This window comes from Chlamydotis macqueenii, chromosome 8, assembly GCF_036417535.1.
Source record: "Chlamydotis macqueenii isolate bChlMac1 chromosome 8, bChlMac1.mat, whole genome shotgun sequence".
NCBI lineage: Eukaryota > Metazoa > Chordata > Aves > Otidiformes > Otididae > Chlamydotis > Chlamydotis macqueenii.
In genome coordinates this window covers 12,396,826-12,420,835 of record NC_141563.1, presented here as the reverse complement: position 1 = coordinate 12,420,835, position 24,010 = coordinate 12,396,826, and the positions used below count along the sequence as shown (strand labels likewise).

Here is a 24,010-nt window from a genome sequence, read left to right as displayed (position 1 = left end):
CATGTTCTACAGGTTAGATATTTTTAAATAGCAGCTCTATAATGACAAACAGCCAGTTTGCACACAGCTGATTGCTCGCTCCCATGATAAGGTTTCCCCTCTTTCCTTGCTACTAAGCCTACTTCACCAATTCTCCAATATGTCTGAAGTTGACTTTCCGTTTAGCCAATTCCTGCAGTTCTTTAGTACATTATACAGTAACAAATGAGGAGTAAGGTCCTTGAGGTTCACTGCCTAACATGGCCCTTACTACAAAAACATTTCAGAATATTCAGCAAAACAAAGTGTTTCTTTGAAGGGATAACTTACACGAATAAACAAGACAGCAAATATAGGAATCACTAGCTTATCAGTGAGATTACTGTAAAAAGTATTAGTGTAAACGTAGTCAAAGGCTGGATATATAGTTCAATAAAGAAGCAACTTCAAAAGCTAGATCAGGAAAACTTCAACCAAATGCAACCAAAAAAAACCCAAACCCCCAGCCCTCCAGATTTCAGTAGATGGTACAGTAACAAGAAATTTGCATTGTAACATTTTTCTCTTCAGTGAAGAGGAGAATCAGGCAAGTGTCCAAAATCCATTAGAAGGTTAAGAAATATCCTAAGCGGTGTTGATGAGAAGCAGTAGGATTTGGTCATATCCTGAATGTGAGCAATAATCTAAAGTGAGAAAGTACATAAGAATTTATTTTAAAAAATCTGAAAAGGTTAGAGGTTTGGTTAATCATTGTTTTAATGATTAACAAAGATGTCTGTAGATCTGAGACTAGGCATAGAAGACAGGTCTGGAACAGAGCTTCTAAGTTTGAGACATTATTAAATATTTACAAGAGGAGAGATGAGGGTAACAAAATTACTTCATCTGAAATACAAAATACAGCATTACATTTTTAAAAAGCGTTACAGTTTTGAGATTTGTTTGGGACTTAGCTACATACAATTTGAGACTTAGCTACAACTAGTAGCTGGAGTTATACAGCTTTAATTGCTGAGAAAGTTAAAATTCTGATCTTATTTTAGAAGTTGATTTTACACAGAGAAATGTTTAGGCAAGAAAGCCATAAACCTCAAATACGCTACCAGAAAAATTATACCAAATAAAGAACAAGTTTTGTACAGTAAAATTGTTTGGAATTTTTAAAGTTGGCCCAAAATCACCTTAAAAAGGTAACCATACTGACAAAAGGCTCATATTTCTCAGGATAAAAGCATCTACGTAGAGCAAAAGACACTCAACTGATACAGAAAGAAGCTACATCTAATTACTACTCCAGAAATCCTGTAACATAAGCCTTTAACCTATAATGATGATTCCGTCTTTATGTAAAGAACAATCAACATGTATGGGGAAAAAAACTCCCACTTCATATTTTCCTGTTTCATCAGTAACTGCTATTTAAAACAAAATCACAGCTATTTCTTCAGTACTGTTTTGGTCTTTATGAATATCCTGAAGATAAGGAACTCCTTACAGCAGATACTTTAAGTTTTCAAGTAATCAGCTGTGATCAGTAATAAAAGTCATGTGTCAGAACACTTAATTCCTCAGACTTCTTAAACGTGTACATATGATGACACTGGAAAAAAATAACTCACATGATTGAATCTTCTGGTGAAAGCAACAGCATTTGGTGCAGAACTGTATTTCTCTTTTTTATTCCAGCCACAGCTTGCCAGCTCCTGGGAAAACAAGAATGAAGTTTTGGGTTTTTTTTAGTTAGTGCACAACGCACACATTTAGAGCCAAGAGCATATAGACAAATATTAAAAGTTTCAAAGTAACTTAATAGAGCAATAATACATTGAAGTAATAGTTACACCTTCCGATTTCTTCTGTAAATTGAGATTCCACAAGTGTCATTAATTTTCAATTAATAGATTTTTACAGTTCATCTTTTGTTGAATTAGGGACTTTTTTTTTTTAATTCAGCTCTTATTAGAAACCAGTCAAATGACTCAAGATCCATTTTGTTGCCACAGAAAATCCTGCTTTATATGTGAATCTATGAGAGCTAGGGAGACCAGCACGTCCTTTTGTTTTTAATTGATTTCTGAAGATATTTAAAAGTCTACTGAGAAGATACAACTCGTTAAATCAATCGAGACACGTGCCATTATTTTAACTTGGCATGTAGCATTAAAGAAATAGCAAAATTGCAATCTTTTGCAGCAACAATTAAACAAACATTATGTCCAGTTTTCCCTTTCAAAGGAGACAATTTTATTTTAAGTTGAACCACACTTAAGTGAACAGTTTTGTGGAGTAAAAGGGAGAAAAGGGACTTAAAAAATAATCATTAAAAAATTCACTAGTTCCTTAAGTCACCCTGAAAACTACAGGCCTCAACAATCTAACACACTACTTGTAAAGCCTGAAAAAGCATTACTTCATAACTACAAAGATACATCTTTTTTTTCACTTGTCTGTAAAATTTAGTTGGCAGTTGGACAAATACATCATCTTCCTTGGTATTTACTGCCACTTAATTTCAATAAAGCAGTTTTAATTGAAATAATGCAAAACTAAATGTACCAATGAGCTCTTCTATTCATAAAGAATAGCATACAGAATAGATGCAAGCATATACAGCACAGAACCTATTCCTCAGTGCTACAAGAAAAATATTCAATACAGAGACAGTTTAATTATTAAAGTGGCATAAGAGCAAAGTACAGCCTTTTATTTTTATTTATTCATGCCTTCTTTCTGTATCTTTCACTCTGAAGCCACACTGAAAATTATCACCACATTGAAAATTATTTACTGCGACCAGGATCACACTATATGTACAGCTACCTATAACGTGGGTAAGATGATTCAACACTTAACCAATAATTGCACCATTTAAGATAGTCATAGTTTAAAAGAATTTGGTATCTAGATATTCTAAGCTATGAAGTTGGTTTTTGAAATTTTGGGGTTTTTTTTCGTCTTCTTTTTTAATCAGGAACTTCTTAACATCTTTTCAACCAATGTCTCAAAACTAGTAGAGAGAGACCTTGAATTCTTCCACTTGTTGAAGTTTGTGCCATGTTGATATTTGTTAGACATCCAAGATGTTCCTCTCCGTAGGTACTGGGACAAATGCAGAGTCTCTAGCTTTGTATTTAGGGTCATTCCTTCAAACCTCACTAGGAAGTTCTGCCACCAAAACCTATCCTGAAAAATGCAGGCATGTTCAGCACAGGAACGCACACACTCATCTTATGTCTATACTCCAATGACTATGCACAAGACAACTGTGCAGCCTTGAGTGCATTTGGTCTGGGAGAAGTACGATACAGTCCTAATAAGCATGGACATGACTCTGCACACACTATTGCAATAAAGCACACTAATTTGCTGAACTGGTATTCAGAAACTTTTCTTATACTTCTATAAAAATATTCATTTATTTGCTAAAGAGACTGTGCTGCCTATTTCATTACTCTAATTCATGCATGTTTCTTTTCTCTTCCTCTAGAACTGCACTTCTATCACAAGTTTCAAGTCTGAAGTATTCATAAGGATTACTTCCAGATCAGTCAGTCAACTCAAGCACTGGAGCTACATTACTACAACTACCAATTCCTTATTTTGTGTAATTTATTTAAAATTAGGTGTAAGACTGAAAGATTTAAGTTCAGGACCATGAAAGCTAAACTTTCTTCATAACACACTTTGGTTTTCATTCCTTTTTGAGTCTACAGAATTCTACTTTCCTTAACAAAATACTATAGGAACACTTGAATTATAACCTGCATTTCATGGCAGAAGGAGAGACTGTGCTTCTCATTAAAGTCTTTATATACAGATCAAAGTGGAAGTTTAAAAAACAGAAGGAGAGAAAAAGCAAGGCTTAATAGTGGAACCACTATACAACTTCAGAACAAGTAGAGAAGAATATTCAATAAGCAAACTCTATTTTTTCCACTGTCTAGCCTAGTGAAACAGAGTGGATAAAGAAGTTAAAGGCAATAACCCAGTAAAGATTTTCAGTGTGAGTACATATGGGTAAATAATTTTGGAGAATGTATTAAAATATGTAAAATAAGTAATCAGATTTTCCAACAAAAGCAAGCTAATGCGTTCTGCAAGGAGACATCTGGCATAGCTAATGTTAATGCAGCTAGCAGCAGCACAACTGAACAAGTCTATGACCGCCTTTTTGCTTTATGGTCACTGCTCTCTAGAAAGCCACAACCACTACAAGAAAAAGAACACAAAAAACCCCACCAATTGTCATTCTTGAGGAACAGGTGGAAATCATGACTGACATGGAGAACTCCATCTTTTTTTTGTTTCCCGAAAATGTAAATCAGCTGCTTTTATGCAGATAGAAGTTTCTATGTGTGTTCTTTATTATCCTCATTTCTTATACTGCACCCTCCAATTATTAATTAACGAAACCAGTAATTCCTTCTACTTTCTTTTCAGAGAAGTAACTTGCAGAATTTTTAATGATGAAGAAAGTTTCCAGTATCATTTGGAGTCAGTCTGTTTAAAGCTGAGGCAGAGAATCACATCAGTATATACCATCTAAGCCAAAGCAACTGTTCAAGTCCATGCTTCTGGCTCACCCTAAACATAAAGTGACCCACTGTACCTTAATCCTGAGTTATGCAGGCTACGCTAAGCTCCCTGTCCATTTTTTTCTGAGGTGCATGAAACAGGAAGAGGTGATACGTAGGAACTCTAGCACACACATGAACCCATGATATTTGTAGTAAATCTGAATATAAACAGAAATAATTATATTTATTTGCTACAAATAGAAGCAAAAGGCTGTAGAAGTATGTAAGTGTGTGCTATGAGTATGTTCATTAATTTTGATGCTAAAAGAAAAATCACTATATATTGCTGTAAAGTGTTATTCAGCTCTGGTTTCTGTTAAGATAACCAAGATGAAATTCTGATGTTACTTTTACAATAATAGCCTACAGTACTTCAAGAAAATATTTTAACACAATAAAGAAGATGCAACACAATAATTTTGATAGTCAAGAGAAATGATCATATTTAAAGATGCTGCTCATACATCCTGAAGATGAAAAAAATTCATCTTCAGTTATGTTAAAAATTAAGCATCTTGGAATATAACTTTCAGAACTCTTATTTGGGAGAACAAATGAAAACACTAAAGGCACATGGGAAAGATGCTGCTCATCATCTCCCATCATGCATGCAGATGAGAGCTGTAAAATTTGATTCTAAATAGCATTAATCTACTACAATCTACTAGCATTGATATGAAAACCCCAAATTCTATCAATGCCTTTTAATCACTCATTAAAGCCTCAGTTTAGAAGCCCTTTCATACAGGTGAAATCAGCTCAACATTGTCTTCTTTTCTAATTACAAATTCAACAATTCTTGAGTGCACGCATCAAGGTATATATAAGAGCTACAAGTTGAACCAAGATGTAAATATGGCACACAGTCTGGTAGATACTTCAAAGAAACTCAAACCTAGAGCACCTCCTTACTCTGCTGTCAATACACCTCCAGGCAAACTAAGTGTTCCATGTCTGTTTTCCCTTTCTGCAAAACAGGAGGGAAGCATTTCAACTGTTTCTAGCTTCTTCTGACCTGAGAGCTAATCTGTATGCCCCTTTTCCATAGGGGATTAACACAATTTAGAGGCTCGTTAGATGAGAGAGGACAGACCCGTCTGACGGAGCACTGATGGACAGATAATACTTGCATGCTGCCAGTGCCTTCAACTGCTTTTACGCAAACACTTGAGAAGTGTCAAAACAATAACCTTTCCACATATGGATATTTCCCAGTGAAGGCATCACATGAATTTTTCTTACGTAGTACCTACAGATTTCTTAAGAGGAATTACTTTCTAGATATATTCGCCTACTTTCTCACAGTTTTCCTCTTAGTGAGTTACATTATCCTGCTTTTCCCCTTTATGGTTTACAATTAGTTTAGACCAGCTAACAAAATTAAAAGTGCTTTCTTGACATTTCTTCTCATCTTCCAGAGATTTTCGGTAGATCTGCTCACACAACATCACCTGAGATACAGGAGGTATTAGCAAGAAGTTATGAGGTATAGAGTATTGGATCACTGCCACTGTATCGAACTTGCTTGTGGTTGTTACACAGCTGACTGCTCATCCTGTGCAGTGCTGGAAGCAGACTGCAAAGAATAAACTACCATCAGGCTCAAGCACCGGCATTTCTTTATCAGCACATCATTAGGAAAAGTCCTATCTAGTCAAACTGGTGTTTCGATTTTTCAATATCCAGTCCTTTGAAGCTCAGTGTAACTAGAGATGAGGCACTGCATAAAAGCACCCAGAGCTTATTCAACTTCAACACTGGGGGGCGGGGTGTGTGTGTGTGTGTAATCCTACACAGGAGTAGTGTTTAGCATTAGAAAAAGAAGGACAGAAACACACACATGAGGAAAATACTTAGAGTCAGATAAAAGGGCAAAATACTTTGAAGTTTTGGAATAAAGAAAAGAGATCCTATCAGAAGATCAGGATAAACATATTCTGCCAATGAAAAGGTCTAAGGATGCCCAGAAGCAAAAGTCAGACAGGTTAACCCCACAAACACAACCAACTAACAGAAAACTCAACCAAAAACACCCACACAAATTCACATGGGTTGAGAAATAGCTTGCTGAAATCATGAAAGCTAAATTATGACAGTGTTTTCAAGTACAGATCAAAAAGGAAGCTTTCAAAAAAAAGTTTGTGGGTACACAGATGATGGAATCAATCACAGCCAAGAGATTTGTCAGATTTCTCTCCTTCAAGCAAAATATTCTTCAGCGTGCCAGCAAGACTGACATGACGAAAGTCTGCTACCAATAAAATAGCTTATGCCAGTCTAAAGGTGACTGATAAGCTGAAAAAGACTTCCACATTATTGACAAAAGCAGACAATAAACTGAAAAATAAGCTTTTAAAAGTGCAAAACAATGCCCACAGGAAACTGCTAATCATAGAGAAATAAGGATAAACAAATTCATCACTTATAGTCACTGTGAAGATTCTGAAAACATCAGTTCAAGTCAGGCTGCTATCAGAAAGGAATATGGCATTATATAAAAATAAACCAGAACACAATCATCAATATATTATCCCAGTATATCCACAGATCACACCCATCTTGAATACAAGATGCTGTTACCATCTTGTAGCCATTCTTTTTTTTTTTTTTTTTTTTTTTTTTTTACAAAAAAAAAGATATACATCAGTTAGGAAAACACGGGACAGGATGAGGTATGGCATGAGCTATTAGGAGGTGAAATCTAAAACATTATATCAGAATAGTCAAACTAATATGTTCATCATTTAGAAACATTAAGACACCCAGATACTTCACCTTTAGCACTAGCTGAACCAGTAATTAATTCCTCAAACTATTAGTTCCAGATATTTTTGTGTTCTAAAACCGTCTGCTTTGGAGATATATGAACTTGGACAAAAATGAAGATTTATCAACATACTACACTTTGCAATTCCAGAATTTATACACTTAATAACTTTTTTTCATTTAAATTTGAAAAAAAAAAAAACCCCAATGAACTACTTACCTCTGGCTGAATTGCTTTAAATACAGGGACATCCATCAGCGTTATCTGACCCTGAAATTTAAAAAATATGTATCATTAGTTAAGCTTAAAATTAACCTTGCATTCCATTAAGTTGCTGTGCTGCATGAGAACTGTACTTTTTCTGTTTCCCTTTATTATTTGACTTCCATTTTGTAGCTAATTTCATAGGTTTCAGCTCCTACCACAGTGTTGTCCTGCAAAATCAGAAAATGAAGTGCTTCACATTTAAGAAAACAAATTATGGTAAGTTATTCTCAGGAGCATAATCCTGCACTTCCATATGCAAGTCAGAGCTTGAACTCAGAAACACTGTATTAGAAGCTACCTAAGAATACAAGGAACTAACTTTCATTGCTCAAGAGCAGCTTCTCTCCAAACTCTGACTCTTAGTCTAAGTGTTACAGAATTCTACTGAAACATCCCTAAAATTTTTCAATCAATACTTGAACCATATTTGAATAACTAAGCTAAGTAATTGTTCAGTTGCACAGCCAACAATTAAAATTCAATACAGCCATCTCACTTCCACTGAGTCAGAACCAACAAGTACATTTTCATTCTGGGATGTCTGTTTGGCTTCAAGAAGAGTAAAGAGGAACTCACAGAGTCAAGACCAGGTTTTGCGTTTTGAAACATATTCACAGAGCCTTACTTTAAGCATAAAATTTAGGATTGCTGTCTGCCTAGGTATCCAAAAGAAAGATACTGTCTCTTTTAAAGAGTATGTAGGTTGCCCAGAAATACCACTGCCATCCAAGTTAGATGTCACAAATACCCTTTTCATAATGAATCCAGGGACCTTGTTCAGTTTCCTTGGATGCGAGCTGCATAGCTTTATTCCCGTTTCTTTGAAAACGGCAGTTCCCCCATTTATACACTGTGCTACACACCAGCAGCTGTGTGACTCTCAAATTGCAATTTCTATTGAATGCTATTGTTGGATAGCAGAATAGCTTCTCAGAAAAAAAAAATTAACTAGGATGCTTTAACTGAAAGAAAGCAGATGCAAGGAGATGAACCTGCCCTAATGAGAATACCTGGTCTAATGAGACAAGTTATGCCTTTTGTAAAAGATGACCAAATCTACATTTTGTATCAGATCTCCTTGACCTCAATTTCTTTTTTAGGTATGAATCAAACATGACCATTAGAAAAGTGATAAATCAGTTTTAGTTTCTATAATCGACACACTGGACAAAATCATCTGGTACTTTGCAGTACACCACCATAGAAGTAACAAGCCCTTTATGAGTTTCCATTTTACAAATTTATTTGCCTGAATTCTGCTACAGTTGGCTGCTCCTTCTTCTAAACAATCATGCTTAAAAGTTGTATTAGATTTTCCTAGTCTTGTGCTGAAGTCAGATTAAATCAGACCAATTTAATGAATCCACATAGTCAACTACAAATAAGGCAAGATGCGCTCAGAGAACACCTATCCTAAAAGGAGTTGAGGCACAAGTTTGTTTATTTATTTGGTCATCTCCGGCAAAACACATCACTTCTTGCCTCATTAGATCAGGTATTCTCATTAGGGCAGGTGCATCTCTATATTTAACAAGAGTTAAAATGGACTAGAAGATCCTTCCTTTTGACCTCCAAGGTGAAGAACCCAGTCCTGAAACGCTAGCCACAGAACTCACACTCTAATCTCCTGTCTGTCTGCTAGAGTATACCAAACTTTTTCAGGAACCCACTCTTTTAGGTAAATATGTGGCTGAATGAATGCATCACTATGCTTTCCAATAGAAGAAATGAACTAGAAAATTGGCTGGAGTGAGGAAGGTGAAACCAAAAGAATGTGCATTACAATCAAATTTTAGTATAGGGTATATTAAAACATCCTTACAAAAGACACAGGCATTTCAATAGACACTAACATTTCAGTGCAAATCCTCCTCACTGAAACAAGATTACCATCAGTAAAATAAAAGTGAGCCAGGAAACTGATTCATTGTACACACGGAAGGGAGAATTCTTAAAAATAAATGTTGTCTTTCTTCCCAGACCTCCAGAATTTGTGATCTTAAATGAACCTGAACTGCCTTAGCTAAATTAGAATATTTCATGTTTCAGTAGTGACTCCTAAACCAACTATTACTACAAGACAGGCTCAATATCCACTATTTACAAAACAAAGACTTGTACAACTTCACACCGAAATTCACACATCAAAACAAATGTGTACTTTTTAAATAGGAAATGGAATATTAACACTAGGTGAAAAAACCCACACATGCCAAAATGCAAGGTTACCGTTCATTACTAAAAAGATTTAAAATTGCTATTAAGAGCTAAAAAAAAAAAGCCAGTAAATTTTAACAGATAAGCTTCTTTCTTCCAGTTTCACATTGATACTAGGCTGGATTTTTTTTTTTTTTTGCTTTGGTTTACACATCTTGCTGCTTTCACTAAAAGCACTCTTTCACTAAAAACTCTTTCTTAGAGAGCTTGCAATTTCCATTAAGAGGTCCAAGCACTTAATTTTTTCACAGTTCAAAAGAGGTAAACAACTGATAGCTGAATATTTATGCTGATGGATAATAAGCTATTTGGGTTTGTAGATATGACAGTGTGCCTCAAACAAGTGTTTAAAAATACATTTGGCAAATTTTTTTAAAAAATATTCAGTTATTCATATTTGTAAATCTAACACTTCACTGAATTTTTACCATTTTAAGGGTGCTTGCTCACTGCTAAGTAAAGAAAAAGCAAACTGAAAGGCTGGCATTCTAATTAATAGCTCTTGAAATGATAAAACGTATAAAATAATTTATGATATTTATGTTAGATGCCATCGCTCAACTTTACAAAAAAAGTAACTTCTACCATGATCAAATTATGGGCAATTTAAACCCCAACAAAGAAACTACTAGTTTGGTTTCTGTAGCGATGAGATACAATACACTTTTCTCTATCCAGCTCCTTAACCCAGCCAATACAAATTCCTGGATAGCTCTCTCTCCTAAATGTTTTCACAGTCAAGCCAAAAATTGTAAGTGTTCACATCAATTTGTTACATGAAGCAAGCCAACTATAACCTCTAGGTTTTGAGTTGTCAGCTGCATATATTTAAAAAATATAAAATCACACGTGCAACACAAAACCTTGAACTTATTCTTACTCATCATTTAAATAAGCATCCTAATTACACAAAGATAGGGAAACTTGGCATTTCTACCCTTCCAGAAGTCTGTCAAGTTCATTTATATATAATAAAGAACTTCTCCATTGCTCAGGCAATGAAAGACCTGAAAGGGAGTTTTATATTTATGTTTACCCTAGGTCCCAGATAATAATTCTAGAATATGATTAGAAGCAGCATATTTTTAAAAGTACAACTAATGTATTTCCTAATCCTCAACCACTTGAAGAACCCTACAAGAGAAAACCGTATTTTAAAAATGGTGAATGATCATCTTGCAATTAAGACACTGGAATGGTAGTTGGAAAGATGACTTTTTACCTCCCTGCTCAGATATTGGAGCTTTTGCATGTAGTTGAAAGACCTTGCCTGAGGATAGTCCCTAATAACACATTTTAGCTCTCCAGCGTGTTGAGATGTTGGACTTGTTAACAAGCACTTCAAAACACTAAATTTACTAACACATAGCTTCATATATAGATAAAGAGATTTACCCCTCTCTCAGGCAAGGTTTTCAGGCTAGAAATTTTACCACCGGATGATTAAGAACCACATCTCATTGTGTTTCTTTGAGGAACATGGAGAAGCTCAATGAAATAAAAATCTTAAAATATTCCTTAATTCCTTCTCTCTTCTCCATGAACACACATGGATTACCCTCCTTCCGTAAAACCTTTGTAACTTAAGAACTTCTAGTTGCAGCTAACATCACTTCATCAAACTCCTCTCCACGCCCTTATATGAAAGTTCTCCTTCGATTTGGACTATAATCCCACTTTCTAGTCCCTAGACCTTCTCAAGCACGAGCTCCATCTGTCAGGCTACTTGCTGTACCACAGGTTTTCCTGTCACGTACCTATCGCGAGGACAGTGCACTTCCCATAGAGCTCCTGGACAGAGACTTTCATTGTGAAAAGAAAAACTAAGCTTCTGTCTGAGACGAAAAAAAATAAATTCACCACATTTTGGTTATTGAAGAATATTGCCATAATCTGATTTTCCTTGAAGCCATGTTGCTCCAAGCAGCACTTCATAAATTGTTCCTTAATCTGAATTTTTAGAAGGAATTATATTTAAGCCTTCCAACTTGGCTTAGCACTGTTTCTCCAGGCTGCCAGAATAATCTTCCTCACTGAAAAAATAGCTAAGCCTCTGTTAAGCACTGCATCATTTTGCTGTCCAAAACGAATGCTGAGGGATTAAAGTTCCTGTGTTGAAACTCTACTTGTTTTCTCACAAAGTCTGCTCCAGAACTTTTATCATTAATAGTTCCTCCACACACTATAACAAAGTTGCTGCGTCTTGCTGTCATTGGGAGCATACTTATTCTTTAGCATTCTTCTGTAAAATAAAGCTAACAGGGACACATACCAGCAGAAGTCTTTTTTCATCAAAAGCTCCTAGGGCCCAGTACTTCACTTTATTCCAACTGCTGTCAGATGCAGCAGACAGACTTGCCTCAAACTCCCTAATCCACAGACAAACAGCCTCTGGAGAGGCCAAAAGCAACATTACTGTCAGGAACCGCAAAGCACAATTCACACCAGTAGCTGCACAGGAACTCGCAGAGGGGATTGTGAATCCGCCAGAGTCCTGCACAAGAGAGAAAGTTCTGCTGGGGGGAACCTCAGGCTAGTTTAAGTTATTTTTGTTCTGTTCAAAGTGGCAAAAAATATGTTTGTTGAACCCCACACACCTCAAGATCTATTTCTGCACTTTCATTACCCACGCAATGCGGTTCCAGAACTCTTGAGACCTGCTTCCTTTACAAAAGACACTCTCATGCTCTTTCTTCAGATATAGATAACTTGATATTTAAATATTTTAAGAACATCGCTGTGAAAAATTCTCCATGTTTCACCTAAACATTTTAAAATAATCTTTACTTGTATGTTGTTTCCAAATTAAGCAGTATTCTTTTTTTCCAACATCCATTTGACAAAGCTTAACTGTAATCAAAAGGAAGAGAAATACACATACATCTCAATGCAAACTGCAGAGCGCTGTCAGAGACGAGGGCAAAGAATAAAGAATCCTTCTTAGATAACTAGGTGGAAAAAAAAGCAATGGATTTGTACAGCTGTGATTCCCTTAATTCTACCTCAAATATTTACACCACCGTGGCTAAGTTGAAATATAAAATGGAAGAGTGAGTCAAAAAGTAATAAACAGTCAAATAATTAAACAGTAGCAGTCTAAGGAATAAGAATTTACCGTAAAGCAAAAAAAAAAAATAAATATTTCTTCAACCTGAGGCTGCCAGCATCTTAATATGGAGCTCATGTCCCCAAAGCATTTTTCTTTTTGCTTTCAGTCTCACCAGGCCCCCCCTTTCTACTGTCACTGCACCATTAACATATCCCTCCTCTACAAATTGTGCCCTGTACACTGAAAACCACACTTCTCCCTTCAACGAAAATGGACAGCATTCACTGCAACTGTGTCTACCCTGTACGCGTACTGAATGGCTCCATCGGCAGCGCCAGACACCAGTGGGTAGTCCTGGCACCAACTTGCTTTGTGGCTTTTCGCTGTTTAATGAAGAAGTGAGCAGTGATCAGCCTAAAAGCAGGTATTTAAGACAGAGACAGTCATCTTATTAGTTACAGCTAGAAAGCTGTCTGTAAAACCCTTAGCAGAACACAAACGTGTCCTACTTTATACTCATTGAATGAGATTCTTTTTCCTCAAAATTTACAAAATGCACAGGCATTCAACATATGTCCTGAAAATTTTGTGTTTGTAACATGCAGAGGAACAAAGCAAACTAAATTTGCAACACCAGCAGCTACACCTGAAGATCTCACCTGTTTCAGCTATAACTTGGCCCTTTCTAGACTGGTCTTCAACCTTACAAACAACTTAAAACACCCAGTTGTTAAAAACAGTGTGACTGTGCTGTAACACATATATTACAATAATAATTTCTGTTACTATTCAAACTAGACCCTTTGAAGGGCTGGTACACTTTTGCTAGAAAAAAAGTCAAAGGGAAGAATATGGAAATAAAATCACCACAAATATTTACACTTTGGCTTCTCTTTGGCATGGTAAGCAGCTTCTTGAGAATACAGGATTACAAGCAATAGCTTTTGTAGTCCAACTTGTCTCTTACCCATTAACTGACTGAACAGATTGAGTTTCAAAATAACAATGTCTCTAACACAGTGGCAATTGAAAAGATCTCTGTGTGTCTCTGAAACCACGAGCATCTATCTTATTTCCACTCTCTCTCAAACTTAATTATCTTTCAGGGTTTTGTTCTTTCTCTAGCATAACTGTAATTGTCCCTTTTGTACACAGCGACCTGTTTTGATCAAAATGGAACATATCATGTAAGGTACAGGATAAGACTTCTCAATGCTGATGTTGACTTTATCAGTTAACTCTCATCTTTATGCTACCTGTGCACTGAATTCCTTTTCATTCGAGCCAAGGTTTCCTAACTATTACAGAGCTGTCTAACAAGGTCTTATGCAGCAACTTGCTTTTATTGCTCTTTTACTGGCTTTATCACACTATTTTTTCTCTCCATAAAAAAGGTACTTACACAGCCCACAAATTATTTCTTCAGTTCACCACTTCAAAAACAGTTTTTTTAAACAGTATTCATTCTGCAGTCAGTAACAGAATTCAGCCTTCACTAAGTCACAGATGTCAGTAGTCTGCACTGCATCCATTTCACAAGAGCTATCACTAAACTAGAAGTTTTCTCACACTTTGAAAAAGCAATTGGTAGCATATCCATGTCCAATTTGAGAGGCACATACCCACTATTATAATGGAAACCTTACTAACAGTTTTGCATTCTCATCAGTGCTGGTATCCTCAAGAGATTGGCCATACTGCATGACTCTGGTAATCTTCACATTAACACTGAAATCCAGATGAAGAATGTCATGGTAGGACTAAAAACAGGAAGAATAAGGAAATGGCCAATGAAATGAAATCAACTGTAAGGGTCAAAGGTACAAGGTACCTAGTTTTTTGGCAAATTTACTTATTTCTACAACTTTTAGCAAGAATGATCAGAAAAAGACAGCATTCAAAGCAAGCAAGTCATTCAGGAAAAGCAGATAAACTTGCCTGAGGAAACAAACATTAACCAAGAAGTGCAGCTGTGTACAGAAACACCGAAAAGAAATTATATTAATTATAACCTTGCCAAAGGGCTGAACCAATTACACCCAATTGTTCAGAATTTTATCTATAAGACATTTCAGATCCAGTTGCAGTAAATGAGACTTAATAAGAACTAGATATTTTAAAAGGGAGACAGCTAAAAGTAAAGATGTTTTCTTTTGAAGAATTGAGAAAAATGGCAGTTATACCAGGTAGCGGAAACCAAGAATACAACCACATGTTCATGCAAAATGCTTAATTAAAAGATTCCTGTTTGCAAGTGGAGCTCTGCCCAGTTTGAGGCACTGTATGAAAACAGTGAAAACACTGGATTTCAATGAAGATTTTTATCTAACCATGATTTACTAAGTAGGTAACACTTAGAAAACTCATGAAAGTAAAAGCTTTCTGCACAGGAGAGATTATTTAGTAAACCAAACGGATTATGAAATGTGATACAAGACAAAACAACTTCCTATATTTTCTAAGTTTCTGACAGCAACTCCACAGAGACTATGTGATCCACTCTGCTGCTCAACAGCATCCACCACTAGCTAAATAGCAGAGCCAGAGGAACCTGTAATTACTCTAGCCTGAATAATTCCACTTGAATTCAGGCCCCTAGCCCCAAACTCCCTAAGTACTTATATTTCCACGATGAAGAGAAATTGTAAGATAAAACTGAAAGGAGAGTCAGCCCCAAAAACATTGTCCCATAAGGAATAGGTGATTCACTGCCCAGCTGTTCCTGACAACGGAGCAAGGAAGAGGCCCTAACTACATGGCTTGAACCACAGTGAGGAATACATCCCGTTACCTATCCAAGAAGAATTTAATGCATAAGCATCACTTCATAATCCAGAGACTTTAAATTTTCAGTGTGCTCATTAAAATCAATTTAGTCATTAATAGTTAACTGAAATAGTTATTAATGATTAAAAAACAGAACAAACTTAGAGAATATTTTGCAACACATACTACTACTACTATCAATAACCTCCCCAGGACAACTCATCATGAATCTCATCACCTGAATTATAAATGCAGTAGGAGCAATAGCTTGTTAGCAATCTTTCTAGTAACACACTTGAATCACTTAGAGGGATCATCATTTTAACTCCCACAAGTAGGGTTTTGTTTTGTTTTAAACAAAAACAACAACAACAAAAAAAAAACACCACACAATGTTTTGGTTAAGTATTTTTACTCATTTGTTCTTGGTTCTGCAGGATATCCAACTCATTCTGTACCACTGCACCCAAAACTAGGGAACACTCCCTAGATGTAAAAATTAACAGAAATAAAATTCAAAAGACCTCCAGAAAAAACAAGCACAGATATTAGGCATATATATAAAAATATACAGATATAATAAAACAAGTGTATTCTTGCAACTAAAATATGCACGTCAGAATTAAGCTGAATCATATAGCTTTAAGAATCCTTTGTCTACATTACATACTAAGTGTGAGCAACACCTCGATGACATAGCCCAAAAAGATCACTTAACATTAAACAGAATATAGACAACGAGGAACTATAGTGCAGGATCCATTTTTGAAACCTACGGACGATGGAAGTTAGAAAAAAAAAAAAAAGAAAAAAAAAATGGAGAAGCACAGGAAGAGTTGCCAAGAAAATTCACACACAAAGTAATGAAAACTACTTGACTTGCTTACCGCATATTCTTCTGGTGTAACCTTTAAAACATCAAATACCACTGCATCAAAGCTCTTCTTCAGTTCAGCTGATCCTTTGTCACTCAAGGATTCAGAGCTGCTACTCTTCTGCAGAAACAAACAAAATCACTAATGATGTTTTGTTTCTCTCCTATTCTTTTTCATTTTTACACTCGCAAAAGTAAAATTTCCATTCGAGCATCACTGTTCACAGAATTTTTCTACCAGGTAATTTATCAGTTAGAAGTCAGTCACAGGACATACTTCCTCCTGACAAAGACCTCTAAAATCAGAGACTCTCAAACTGACTTCAATGGAATTCAAAGTTGTTCCTCAAAACACAGCAGTCGCATTTCAATGCATAACTAAATCCCAATTTTGTTGACAGGAAAGTTAACAACAACAACAACAACACAGTCACACTGAATTTCAAACAGCAAATACTGCTATGGTGAAGAAAAAGACAAGGTCTGTCCCAGGGGAATAGTTAACATCAAACAGTATCAACCTCTTCCTGTTTCTCTTAGAAGCTTTAGAGCTTACAAAAATTACACTATGAGCTACATGTGTGTTCCTGTTGAAGACACTTAGTATAAACAATTTTACTTTGTGGGTTTTAAAAAAAATGCTAGTAATTCACATTTGAAAAAAATACCAGATTCTACAATATTATTCTATGAATGTTTATCTACAAAGATTTCTCTTCCCTGCAAAGTACAAATATGGTTCAAAAAAACACTTTGTATGAAATTAACACTTCATATTGTTTTCATATATTGTTCTCAACTGTTTGATATGAAAACAATACATTATGTTATGACTAATCACTTCCTTCAGTATATAGGTGCAAATCTAGATTCTGTTCGGTCATTAAAGGATAAAAGGGTTTTTTCTGCATGGAAACTGAGATGTCCCATCAGGATGTATGTTCACATCTGCAGCCCAGGCATACTTATTTCAGAAATATGCATACAGCATGTAATCACTTTGCTGCCCCACACTCTCCTCCGAAGACCCGAAAGGCTATGCATGCTTCTTAGTTTCTTCTCACTTTCAGAAACCTAGCATAAAGCAAACTCCCAACTAAAAAAGGGAAGAAATGAGATGAGACACGTGGACAAAATCATCATGAAGGACCACAGTGGCTACAGTCAATAACTGCATCAACTTTAACTCCCCTTCTTCAACAAACAGCACGCTTGCCTGAGGTACAGCATGGCACCTGCATGCTTCAGCAACAGCAAAGCCTTGACGTAAGCACTAACAGATCTCCCACAACAGTTTTGCTAACACTTTGTTTGCTAATACTTTTGAGAGAAAGAAAACTAGCACTGGTGCCCAGTCTTAAGTTGGAAACTGATGTATCCTTAAGCACACTACCCTAACCACCATCCCAGGGGGATACCTCCTAAAAAGCTGACAAGACTAGAGTTTGGCCCACGTTTCTGACAGCCTGTGTAATTTTACTGCTAATGTTGAAAGTTTCCAAGACCATGGATATGGGTCATCTACACTACACACACACGAATGAGTGCTTCATATCACTTCTGGTGGAAGCCAAACTTACGAGTGTTGCACTGTACTTTCAGTAACACCTGAACCGTGTCTGCTGATGTCAAGGCAGGAGGGAAGACAGCACATGGTCACTGATGCTGGTAAATAGTTCTACTGTGCTAATGTCTTCTCCTGAAAACCTAACAAGGCAGTATTTTAGGGCTACATTATATAATTTGACTTTTGCTTCTCACTCACAGTAACAGGAACATTTGAACTCCCTGTGAATTCAGCTAGCTGAAATAAAGTCTTGCCCATTTTTAAGCACATTTGTTATAAGGACATATCAGGAAAATACGTACTCATTTAATAATCATGTCTTGTTTTAGTTAGATTCTTCTAACAGTACCATCTCTCTAAAAAACTTGACTTTGCAAACACCACCAAAACCTCCAAACCAGATCAGCATTTTCAGTTACTTAGAGAAACGTTTCAGTTACAAGCCCTCCCTCCTCCTGGTTAGTCAAGATACGACAAAAAAAAAAAAAAATACCACTTGTATTCATATAACTTCCCAAAATATATTTTACTCAATTTTATCAGACATCACACATTCAAGACTATCTTGTTGAGTAAAAAGAGAGCTTTCTTCCAATAATTTTTTTCAGTTGCATGCCAACAAATGGTCAATGATTCATAATATAATAATACAAAAAGTACAAGAATCTGTATCAAAACAAACAATGGTCTTGGAGACTGAAGCAAGCTTTCTTGTTTAAATCTTGACAATACTTCTGAAATTGTGCTGGAGATAATTTTATTCCTTGTGATAACAACACTGCAATTTTCCTTCCACCTTGTTTGTGGTACCTCCCATTTCCATATGCACATACAAGCGCACAGCACACACGCAGCTCTGTTAACACAGATGTGTAACTATATAAATAAAACAAACACCTTTGGTAAGGTCCAAAGATTCAAAGGAAGCAACTGTTCTCAGGATTTTGTGGCTCTCATCACTACTTACTCTGTAGTGTTCTTGAACACCTTGTCTTTTAGACAAAAGATAAGTGAAGAATTTAAAAAAAAAAAAAAGGACAAGCTAAAATCAACTACAGTAAAAACATGTTTCACACTGTGGCAAAAGCAATAAAAATAATATACCTCAGCAATAAACTAATTGTTTCCCCTGAGCAGAAAGCTTAGGTTAGTATTCTACATCTGCACAAGCCAAAACATACTCAGTTACCCTAAAGAAAGAAAGCAAACAGCACATCTGCAGAGATCACTCAATATACACTGAAGGCACATTTTCAGTTCCCTTTATCCCAGGACTATAAGGCATTAACAAAAAAACCAACAAAAAGTTGGAGGAGTGATTTGCAGGAGTTCTAGGAAAAAAAAAAACACAAACAAAAACAACAAACCAAAAAGAACAACTAGGTCTTGCAAACCCTCCAGCATTGCTAAGGATTTAGGAATCAGTCACAACTCTCAACAGCTCCTCACATGATCCTAGCACAAAGAACTAAAAAAAAATCCTGGTACTAACTTCACCCTGTCCTTTCTTTTCCTTAAGAAGTAGGTGACAAATGGAAAACTGTATTAACTTCAAAATAAGAGGCATCAGCATAGGAGGTCAATCTGCATTGCTTGGAACATATGCTCTTAACTCATGAGCTGTTTGCTTCTAGAGGGCAGAAACGGACCCATACCAATGCCTGAATATAGTCCAAGAGACAAAGGGAACAACCTTTTTCCAGTGCTGCTGTGGCAGACCGCCCCTCGACACACACAAGTACCTGTCAAAGAAGAGAACATTTCCCACAGGTCTTGCCAGCCCATCTTACTGTGCTAAGAGCATCCATTATTGTTAAAACTTAAAAATAAAAGCTTCCTTGTCTAGATGCGATGGAATAGAACATAAAAAGGCAGCTTTGGCTATGGCAAGGCTGTAAATGCTAGCTCATGCTTTCTTTTGGTATACAAAGGTCAGAACTTGAAGTTATTCACATCTAATCTGGGGCATATGAAATCAACACACAAAACAAGAATCTGCTGTACCAGATCTGTCAAAAAAACCCAGGACATTTTGGTGCATTTAAAATAAAAAATGGAGTACTTATGGTCTTAAGAATCCAGTGAGTGAGTTTTGTAATCCTTACCTCTGAAGCAGTAGCCGCAATATTAACACTGCTTGACTGTCCGTTCATTAGGTCCATACTGCCTACACCATTAATCTTCAGCCCTGCATTTACAGCAGCAGGATCATCTCCAAGGCAACTGAATAACCATTCCTACAAAGAGCAAAAAGTAATCAGAAACTATTTTATTCACGTGTTTTGAACAAGACTCAGTATCTAAAATCCATAACAAAAGTAAAGTACTTCAAAGCGGTGTCGCCATTTTGGAAGTCCAAGCTTCAGATTCAAACACAATCTAAAAATCACCTACTTAAAAACAACATGAACAAGTGAAGGTTCCGTTTTTATCCACTACTTATTGGCAGTATAGATTTCATATTCTTTTGTCCATACTATTTTCTATATACCAAGTATCAATACGTAAATGTATGCATTAGCCCTAAATCAAAGTTAGGCCCGTAACATCAGTTCACATATGATTCTTTCCTTTGATTACTAACTTGTAAGAGTATATTCCAGATGTTAACTCTATTAGATAACTTTCCTAAGAAGTTATCTAATAATTTCTTATCTTACATGTCTATTCACCAGCTTCAAGTCAAAATTAACACATTAAAAAGAAAAAAAAAAAGACAAGTGGAATTTACACTTTCCTCCTTGAATCACCAAAGTTACTGTTTAGTTAAAAAATCTCACACAAAAAAACCTCCACACACTAACTTTTAATGCACCATTGCAAGAATGCTATTACTTTTCATTTCTACAGAGAAAAGGCTGCAAATAAATTTAAACCTTTGGTATCCACTATGAGAACAGTAAGACTACCCAATACCCAAGTGTTACAGAGAGAGTAAACATTGGTTTGGGCTTAAGTTTCATGAGATGTTAGTGCCCTCTAGCGTGAAAACGATTATAGATTAGTTTTCATAAGTCTATTTATAAGAAGTGTAACTGTTTCTGAAGTTGCTATTATTTATGAAGTTCACTTCAGGTTTGCAGTTTAACTCAGAACTATTACACGATCTGCAAATAAATGAAGAAGGGAAATGACAGTTACCTGAGTAATACCACATGACGAAACAGTATTACAGCATCTCATACTTAAGACTCCCACGAAATGAAATAAACTGAAGTAATCCAAAAAGGTCTATTTCCAAGTGATCTAAACCAGGTATGCCAGATAAATATTTTGGTTTCTTACCTTCTGGACTTTAAGTAATAAAATATGCTTTAAAAAAGCAGTAACTTTAAAGTGTCATTGCAGGCATGCAATACAGAAAGGAGGACAACTGAAAGAGTCACATCGCACATTTAAGCCAAACTCTATAGCTGCTAGGTATTTTTGGTATTCATAGTCCCCATCTGAACCACACTGAGCTGTATCTCTGCAGTTCAGAACAGCCACCCACATTCTATCCTTCCTTGCTTTGCTTTTTTTAAAAAACCTGATGGGACAGAAGATGCTACTTCCACTTTAACATTATACCCCAAGCCCATTATACTCCAACTCCAGGTTGTCTCGTGGACTACTTCCAAATGCTCAGCTCCCCAATGTCTCTTTCATTTACTGAACTGAAAAGTAATGAAATAAAACCAACTAATGCATCATAATTTTCATTTATGCAGTGAGAGTAGAGAACAGAGGTACCACATCCTCAAAATCAGTTTCAGGCTCTCCACATGTTCAAAGCAGTACACATGTCCCAATTTAACACTCTTATCTGCTGAACAACGTTACCCTTCAAAAATTTGTTGGTTTTTTTTTTAAACCACTGTAATTATAAGGAAAATTGACACTTAGCACAATTTCATCATACGATATGGCCCATAATTATATCACACAAAGCCAACCTTAAACTAAAGGTTATGTATTTGACCCTTGTCTCACATATACTGCTGCTCCCCTTCCCCATACTAATGGGCAGTAACAAGCAGGAGAACTGGGGAAGAAGTGTTTCTGACCAAGGAAAAGCGAAACCTGAAGCTTGGCGGGGGACAGGGGTGATTTGTGGAGGGATTTGGATGGTGCTACTTAAAAGAAATTATGGGTATCATAGAAGCCTACAGAGTTGGCAGAGCAGCCTCAGATAAAGAAGAGCAAACTAATTCCTCCACAAGCAACAGGGTTAAAGCCCAGTTTCCTAATGATTAGTGTCATATAACCCATAGGCACCGAGACATTCTCTACCAGTAAACTCCGCCTACCCCCATATTTCCTCATGCACATCTCAAACCTTACACTTGGTCCCTTAACAAGCAGCTCCAGTTTGCTACCTGTTTGCGGAGCTATTATGAGTTCTCCTCGTATCTGCCCACCCATTCTGAGTGCCAGACAAGCACTTACTCCTGTGCTGTCTGAGCACAGCACACGCTTATCCACCTGGCAGCAGGCTAAATGGAATTGGGATGCGGCAGACTTTCCACTTGGAGGACTGTACAGTGGTGGTGCACACTGATCTGGGTTTTCCTTTTCTACCTAGTTACTGACTGTGATGAGAACTGTGAGAATTCTGTCCCTTAGTCAGGAATGGTTAAAATTGGCCACCAGGATGAGAAGAGACTCCTATGAGGCATATATAGTAAAAAGTGGATTTTTTTTTTTTTTTAAGTAGAAAATCACTTAGAAAAACCCTGCATACAAAGGAAATTGAGATTACAAAATAACATCTGCCAGTCAGGCTGCATCATAACAAAGCTGTCCACACAATGTTAACATTGTACCCATTGCTACATTACAATGTTTTAATACATTTATACTTTTTCCTGCTTCCTGGAGATACAGTAAAGGGTAGAATTAGTACCGAACTGCTATAAACTATCATTCATCAACTTTAAAGTTCCAGAATTTGCAACATATTTCAAATGTACTTTTCAAAGCTGCATTAGACATGAGAATATCACCAGTCTCTTAACAAAAAAAAAGTCACAGCAACAATTCTGGCCAGTGCGTCATTTAAGACTAATACTGAAAAAATCCTAACACTTGAATAATTAAATAATTTACTTGCTATACCACCCTTCTGCTCAACAACAAAATAAGCCACAAACAGCAATATCAGAAAGCTAGCAGCAGCAGAGCTGTTCAGAGCAACACCACTGAATACGTGAAGCGACCTGCCACACTGCAATAGTGAGGCACGGTGTTCACTGCATACCCTGTATATCCAATTACCAAAGCTGAGTTACACTGAGTAATTTGAACTTCCAGCCTGTTTCTCCTCTTCCATTTAACAAATACCTTTGTGCTCAGAAATTCATTAAATGCAGAATTGAAAGTGTTTTATGAGGCATAAAATACTTAAACACGCATTTATGCCAACCTGAAACCTTGATACACTATGGGATACCTTCCTACCTCTTTATGCCATGCATACTCTACAGTAAAAAGCAAACTAATAATACTGATACAAAGATTAATCATACCCAAAGAATGAAAACATCTAGACTAAGCAGGGTCTACTGTCTTCAATGAGTCTGAGTTTTTCTGCAAATTCACCCCAGGCCGTATTTGATGATCATTCCATTAGAGTGACTGACCTACAAACCCTCAAAACGAAAGGCAGTTTCCCAAAGAAGAGCAAGGGTGACGTGCCCATGAAGCTCGGACTAATGCAGGGTGTGACTGACCACAGCTGCTGCAAAGAAGCTGACTTTATCTCAGCACAAAGGGGACCAGAGGGTGGCCTTTGTTTTAGATAAACAGCTATGTCAGTTGAGCAGATCATCCGACTATTACAGTTGAGTGAATCAACTAGTGGTGTAAATGTTTCTCCCTGAGTTCATTAAAAAAGTGAATGTCCCTCGAAGTTAGCTGGGCCAGTATGGGAGGAGTGAGTAAGCAGCTCAGCCCAGACAGTACAGAA

The 24,010-nt window shown here is 36.5% G+C and overlaps 1 protein-coding gene across 6 annotated transcripts in view; it reads right to left on the bottom strand.

Moving 5' to 3' along the window:
- The window catches only part of RALGPS2 (Ral GEF with PH domain and SH3 binding motif 2), a 120,756-nt gene that overhangs the window by 74,593 nt on the left and 22,153 nt on the right, over positions 1–24,010 (bottom strand). For all 6 annotated transcript variants that reach the window (XM_086753312.1, XM_086753307.1, XM_086753310.1 and 3 more), the window contains 4 exons: positions 20,169–20,300; positions 16,510–16,617; positions 7,543–7,593; positions 1,599–1,682 (listed from right to left, as the gene is read on the bottom strand). In XM_086753312.1, coding sequence (XP_086609438.1) covers positions 1,599–1,682; positions 7,543–7,593; positions 16,510–16,617; positions 20,169–20,225 — 300 coding nt within the window. In that variant the 5' untranslated portion in view covers positions 20,226–20,300. The remainder of the gene's footprint in view (positions 1–1,598; positions 1,683–7,542; positions 7,594–16,509; positions 16,618–20,168; positions 20,301–24,010) is intronic.